The sequence below is a fragment of the Nothoprocta perdicaria genome, unplaced genomic scaffold (assembly GCF_003342845.1).
Source record: "Nothoprocta perdicaria isolate Ctin4 unplaced genomic scaffold, notPer1 scaffold_536, whole genome shotgun sequence".
In the NCBI taxonomy this organism is placed as follows: domain Eukaryota; kingdom Metazoa; phylum Chordata; class Aves; order Tinamiformes; family Tinamidae; genus Nothoprocta; species Nothoprocta perdicaria.
The window spans coordinates 25,262-31,832 of record NW_020455795.1 but is presented as its reverse complement, the minus strand read 5'-3'; the positions used below and the strand labels follow the sequence as shown (position 1 = coordinate 31,832).

General features: G+C 56.5%; 1 protein-coding gene and 2 non-coding genes across 3 annotated transcripts in view; all 3 read left to right on the top strand.

Annotated features, from left to right (window-relative positions):
• Positions 1-6,571, top strand: part of LOC112955058 — a 24,338-nt gene that overhangs the window by 4,699 nt on the left and 13,068 nt on the right. Inside the window, exons 4-11 of the mRNA XM_026048347.1 lie at positions 5-239; positions 1,676-1,771; positions 1,868-2,098; positions 2,834-2,856; positions 3,355-3,470; positions 3,788-3,823; positions 4,663-5,173; positions 6,305-6,355. Of these exons, the coding sequence (XP_025904132.1) occupies positions 5-239; positions 1,676-1,771; positions 1,868-2,098; positions 2,834-2,856; positions 3,355-3,470; positions 3,788-3,823; positions 4,663-5,173; positions 6,305-6,355 (1,299 nt within the window). The remainder of the gene's footprint in view (positions 1-4; positions 240-1,675; positions 1,772-1,867; positions 2,099-2,833; positions 2,857-3,354; positions 3,471-3,787; positions 3,824-4,662; positions 5,174-6,304; positions 6,356-6,571) is intronic.
• Positions 5,937-6,009, top strand: TRNAT-UGU. The gene has a single exon. It is a non-coding gene; the product is annotated as a tRNA-Thr (tRNA).
• TRNAV-AAC overlaps positions 6,511-6,571 on the top strand; it is a 73-nt gene continuing 12 nt past the window's right edge. The window contains exon 1 of the tRNA in view: positions 6,511-6,571. This exon is cut by the window's right edge and continues 12 nt beyond it. This is a non-coding gene — a tRNA (tRNA-Val).

The following is a 6,571-nucleotide window of genomic DNA, read 5'->3' as shown; positions in this document are numbered from 1 at the left end:
GCAGCCTGCGCCCCAACCGCGCGCTCGCCAACGTGGCCGACATCGTGCGGCAGCTCGCCCCGCGGCGCGGGGACGGGGACGAGGAGGAGGAGGGCGGCGGGCTCTGCGCCAAGCACCGCGAGGCGCTCAAGCTCTACTGCCAGGACGACGGGCGCTGCATCTGCGTGGTGTGCGACCGCTCGCGCGAGCACCGCGCGCACGCCGTGGTGCCCGTGGACGAGGCAGCCGAGGAGTACCAGGTGGCGCGGGGCGGCGCGGGGGCCTCTCGGCTGGGAGACCTTGGGGACTCGGGTCTATGGATCCCCTTGTGTGGTAGACCTTGTGGACCTGGGTCTTGGGGCACCCAATGGGTTCCCCTTAGTGCGGTAGACCTTGGGGACTCGGGTCTATGGATCCCCTTGTCTCTTAGACCTTGTAGACTTGGGTCTATGGATCCCCTTGGCTGGTAGATGTTGTAGACTTGGGTCTATGGATCCTCTTGTCTCATAGACCATGTAGACTTGGGTCTATGGATCCGTGTGGCTGGTAGATGTTCTAGGCTTGAGTCTTGGGGCACCCAATGGATTCCCCTTGTGTGGGAGACTTTGTAGACGTGGGTCTTGGAGGACCCAATGGATCCTCTTGTCTCATAGACCTTGTAGACTTGGGTCTATGGATCCCCTTGTGTGGGAGACCTTGTGGACTTGGGTCTTGGGGCACCCAATGGGTTCCCCTTAGTGCGGTAGACCTTGTGGACTCGGGTCTATGGATCCCCTTGTCTCTTAGACCTTGTAGACTTGAGTCTATGGATCCCCTTGTCTGGTAGATGTTCTAGGCTTGGGTCTATGGATCCTCTTGGCTGGTAGACCTTGTAGACTTGGGTCTATGGATCCCCTTGTCTGGTAGATGTTGTAGACTTGGGTCTATGGATCCTCTTGGCTGGTAGACCTTGTAGACTTGGGTCTTGGGACACCCAATGGATCCCCTTGTCTCATCCCCTTGTCTCTTAGACCTTGTAGACTTGAGTCTATGGATCCTCTTGTCTGGTAGATGTTCTAGGCTTGGGTCTTGGGGCACCCAATGGATCCTCTTGTCTCATAGACCTTGTAGACTTGGGTCTATGGATCTCCTTGTGTGGTAGACCTTGTGGACTTGGGTCTTGAGGCACCCAATGGATTCCCCTTGTGTGGGAGACTTTGTAGACGTGGGTCTTGGAGGACCCAATGGATCCTCTTGTCTCATAGACCTTGTAGACTCGGGTCTATGGATCCCCTTGTCTGGTAGACCTTGTAGACTTGAGTCTATGGATCCTCTGTCTGGTAGATGTTCTAGGCTTGGGTCTTGGGGCACCCAATGAATCCTCTTGTCTCATAGACCTTGTAGACTTGGGCCTTGGGGCACCCAATGGATCCCCTGTTCTGATCCCCTTGCCTCATAGACCTTGTGGACTTGGGTCTATGGAACCCCTTGTGTGGGAGACCTTGTAGACGTGGGTCTTGGAGGACCCAATGGATCCTCTTGGCTGGTAGACCTTGTAGACTTGGGTCTATGGATCCCCTTGGCTGGTAGATGTTGTAGACTTGGGTCTCGGGGGACCCAATGGATCCCCTTGTCTCATAGACATTGCGGAATAACCTCCCAAAAAGGGGGGAAATCCCGAAGAAAGCCGGTCACCTTTTCCCCATTTTGGCCCTAGGAGAAGATCCAGGGGCGCCTGGCTTTCCTCAAGAAGGAGAGGCAGGATTTGCTGGAGTTCAAGGTCAACGACGACAAGAAGACCCAGGAGCTGCTGGTGAGTGGCTGCTCTCCCGGCTCCCACGGGGCCGTCCCCGTCCCTCCGCTGTCCCCCGAGCCCGCGGGAACAACCTGCTTCCCGATTGGCCGGCAGAAGAGCATCGAGGCGGAGCGGCAGCGGCTGCTGGGCGAGTTCGAGGGGCTGCGGCAGTTCCTGCGCGAGCAGGAGACCCTCCTGCTGGGCCAGCTGGAGAAGCTGGAGAAGGGCATCGCCAAGAGGCAGGACGACAACATCACGGACCTCTCCAAGGAGATCACGCTCCTCAACAAGCTCATCACGGAGCTGGAGGAGAAGGCCCAGCAGCCCACGCTGGAGTTCCTCAAGGTGAGCGCTTTGGAGCCCCAACATCTCCAGGACCTCTCTAGGCTCCGCTTAATAAAACTCAGCAGCTCCCAGGGGCTCGGGAAGGTCCTGAGGTGTCTTTTGGTCTGGAATGGGGGTGGGTTTGTGTTCCGTGGGTATTCCCGGGCTTTTCCAGCACGCGGATCCCCGCCTTGAGGAACCCTGGGAGATGTTGCATGAGGAGCCACCATGGTTTTGTCCCGAAAGCGAGCGGGTCCCTTCGCGCTTATGGACCTCAGGGGCTTTGCAAGGCCTGGAATTAGCCACGGGCCACGGCTTGGAGGAGCAAATTTGGGGAATAGGGCTTGGGAAGAGCCAATGGGATGTAGAGCGTGGCCCCCCATTCCCTTCCAACCCTTCTTCTCCGGAGCAAAATACGGGATCTCGCCCGGATTCGCTCACTCCGGAAGCAGGGGCGCTTTCTGGGGGGTTATTTTGGGGATGAAAACATGGATTTCCGGACCTCAAGCTCCAACTGCCCCTCCCATCTTCATCTGAAATGGGAATTTGGTCCCAAAAAGCTGCTTTTTCTCAGCAGACTCCCATGAAGCGGCCTCTTGCAAAGGCCCAGCCCGCCAAGACCCGTTTTGGGGCGAAATTCCCTCAAAGGGGATAAATTCCCTACGGGGGCGTCACGGGGCTGACATGGTCAATATTTGCCGAGTTCGCGCCGGGATTTCACCCATTATCCCATTTTTTTTCCCCCCGGTTTTCCAGGACGTAACAGTCACGTTGAGCAGGTACGGAGCGCTGCCTCGTTCCCGTATCCCAAATTATTCCAGGAGACCGGGAGGTCTTGGGGAGCCCCCAAAGGTCCCTATGGAGACGCGGGGATGGAGGCCCGTTTTGGGGAGGTTTTGGGGAGGTCCCAAAGGTCCCTATGAGGGTGGAGGCCAGGAGGTCTTGGGGAGGCCCTGGAGGTCCCTTTGGGGACATGGGAATGGAGGCCCATTTTGGGGAGATTTTGGGGAGGTTGTGGCCTCGATTTTGGGGAGATTTTGGCCTCGATTTTGGCCTCGATTTTGGGGAGGTTTTGGCCTCGATTTTGGGGAGATTTTGGGGAGGTTGTGGCCTCGATTTTGGGGAGATTTTGGGGAGGTTTTGGCCTCGATTTTGGGGAGGTTTTGGCCTCGATTTTGGGGAGATTTTGGCCTCGATTTTTTCCTCGATTTTGGGGAGGTTTTGGGCTCGATTTTGGGGAGGTTTTGGCCTCGATTTCGGCCTCGTCCCCGCGGCAGAAGCGAGCAGGTGAAGTGCCCGCCGCCGGCGCCCGTCTGCGCCGACATGAAGATGCCCGTGTGCAACTTCGCCCTCAAGACCGTCGTCCTGGAGAAAATCCTCAAGAAATTCCGAGGTGGCCGCCAGTGGGGCGGGAAGGGCGGGAATTCCGGGGGGCGGGGAGGGGGCACCCGGGGCGGCGTTTTGGGGGAGAAAACCCGGGTTTAATGCTGTAAAAGGCACGTTTTTCCAGGTGCCCGGGGGGAAAAGAATCCGAATTAAATTAAATCTGAGTTAACATCTAAATTAAATCCCAAATTTGGGTTTACATCGGGAGAAGGGACCTGTAAAAAAAAAAAAAAAAAAGAAAGAAAAAGAGGTTTTTTATTAATTTTTATTTTATTTTTTTAAATTTTTTTGCCTGGGTTTTCTCATCTCGCCGCCTCGTTCCAGCAAACCTGCGGGATGAGCTGGGAAAAGGTGAAAGAGGTAAGAGGAAAGGAGGGAAAATCAAGGAAAGGGAGGAAAAATCAAAGAAAGGGGGAAAAAATAAAGAAAAGGGAGGAAAACTCAAGGAAAAGGGGGAAAAATGAAGGAAAGGGAGGGAAAAATCAAGGAAATGAGGGAAAATGAAGGAAAGGGAGGGGAAAAATGAAGGAAAGGGAGGGGAAAAATGAAGGAAAGGGAGGGAAAAATGAAGGAAAGGGAGGGAAAAATGAAGGAAAGGGAGGGAAAAATGAAGGAAAGGGAGGAGAAATGAAGGAAAGGGAGGGGAAAATGAAGGAAAGGGAGGGGAAAAGGAAAGAAAGAGAAGAAAAATCAAGGAAAGGAAGGGAAAAATCAATGAAAGGGAGGGAAAGACCTTCAGGACTTAGAAGACAACGAGGTCTATCAATAAGGTTAGACTTAGGTTGGACAAGAAGGTCCAACCATTAACCCATGGCCACTATGTCTGCCAAAGGGAAGGACTCCATCGGTGCAGGCCACCCATGGCTTAGCTGGAACCTTCTTCCTCCTCCAAGGAGGATGTCCCTGTGTGGGGCTGGAGAAGGGGGAGCTTGGAATGGTCTCAGAGGAGACCCCAACCCCCCAACTGCTGCAGGGTCAATGACGGGTGGAGGCACCTCGGGAATGGTCTCAGAGGAGACCCCAACCCCCCAACTGCTGCAGGGTCAATGACGGGTGGAGGCACCTCGGGACCAAGCCCTGAGGTCCAAGAGGACCTCGGTACCCGTTGGGCTGAGATTAGGCAGCAGATATGGAAAGAACAACCCCTATTTTGACCTCGCTGGCTCCTAATCGGCCATTATTGTCACCGTCCCCAACAGAGGAGCTGACCCTGGACCCCGACTCGGCCAACCACCTCCTGGTCCTCTCGGCCGACCTCAAGAGCGTGCGCATGGGCTGCCGCAAGCAGGAGCTGCCCGACAACCCCAAGCGCTTCGACACCAACTCGCGGGTGCTGGCGGCGCGCGGCTTCCAGGCGGGGCGGCACTACTGGGAGGTGGAGGTGGGCGCCGCGGACGGCTGGGCCTTCGGCGTGGCCAAGGAGTCCGTGCGCAGGAAGGGCCTCACGCAGTTCTCCCCCGAGGAGGGCATCTGGGCCGTGCAGCAGAACGGGGGGCGCTACTGGGCCGTGACGGCGCCCCAGCGCACGCCGCTGTGCCCTGGGCAGAAGCTGAGCAGGGTGCGGGTCTACCTGGATTACGAGGGCGAGGAGGTGTCCTTCTACGACGCCGAGAGCATGCAGCACCTCTTCACCTTCAACGTGCGCTTCCAGGAGCGCGTCTTCCCGCTCTTCTCCGTGTGCTCCACCGTCACGTACATCAAGCTGTGCCCGTGAGGTGCGCCACGGGGGGCGTGGAGTTCGCCGTGGTCTTCATGGGTGGTTTCATGGATGGTTTGATGGGTGGTCTTCGTGGGTGATCTTCATAGATGGTCTTCGTGGATGGTCTTCATGGATGGTCTTCATGGAGGGCTGCCTCCATCCGTGGAGGTCATGGATGGTCTTCATGGATGGTCTTCATGGAGGGCTGCTTCCATCCGTGGAGGTCATGGATGGTCTTCATGGATGGTCTTCATGGAGGGCTGCTTCCATCCATGGAGGTCATGGATGGTCTTCATGAAGGGCTACCTCCATCCATGGAGGTCATGGATGGTCTTCATGGATGGTCTTCATGGATGGTCTTCATGGAGGGCTACCTCTGTCCATGGACCGCTTTGCCAGCAATAAACCCCCCAGGTGCCACCTGAGCTCCTCTCATTTCTTCGGAAAAGCCGCCAAAACGCGGGCGAATTTGGGGCCCCCCCAAGGACCATCCCAGGCACCAGCTGGGTCAGGGAGGCTCCGGCTTGCGGCTTCTCCCGGCTCTTTTCCAGGGAAAAGGAGGCTGCAAATGGGGGGAAAGAGGCACGAGCAGGGCTGGAATTTTCATCCGGAAACGGAGCCGGTGTCGCCAGCGAGCCCAGGGCGGCCCCGAGTGCTCTCCAAGGGCAGCAGGTTCCCCCTGAGCAAATTCCAGAGGGAGAATTCCCGGGAAAAGGCGGCCGGGAAGGCGGGAGCAGCGTCACGGGGCATCCCAAGGAAACAGTGGCTCCAGAGGGCTCCATAGCTCAGGGGTTAGAGCACTGGTCTTGTAAACCAGGGGTCGCGAGTTCAAATCTCGCTGGGGCCTCGCTGCCTGTTTTCCATTTCCGGTCTTTATTTAATAATTATTTATTTATATTCCCGCTTTATTCCCGGCGGGAAGCTCCCAGATTGGCCGCCAAGAGGACAGCAATCACAGCGGCTCGTTGGTCTAGGGGTATGATTCTCGCTTWGGGTGCGAGAGGTCCCGGGTTCAAATCCCGGACGAGCCCGGAAGTTCATTTTTTCCCTTTTCCCTCCCCAATTCCTGCATTTTTCCCAGCGCTCCTCCCTCTCCCTTATAAACGAGCCCCTTTCCGACCTTTTTTCCCCCAAAACCGCAGCAAGTGGCAGCAACCGCAGCTCGCAATGCTCACCGTATATGCGGATATACGGTCAGTTGCAAGCAAAAAAACGGGGGAAAACGCTCGGTTTTCAGTGAATAACAATAAATCCAAGGGAAAAAACCTTGGGAAAAACAATTCCTTGGATGGGGGGGCGGCTGGAAGCGCTTGCGGAGGGCGCGGGAGCGGGGAGGGGCTCCCGGTGGGTTTCTGTAGTGTAGTGGTTATCACGTTCGCCTAACACGCGAAAGGTCCCCGGTTCGAAAC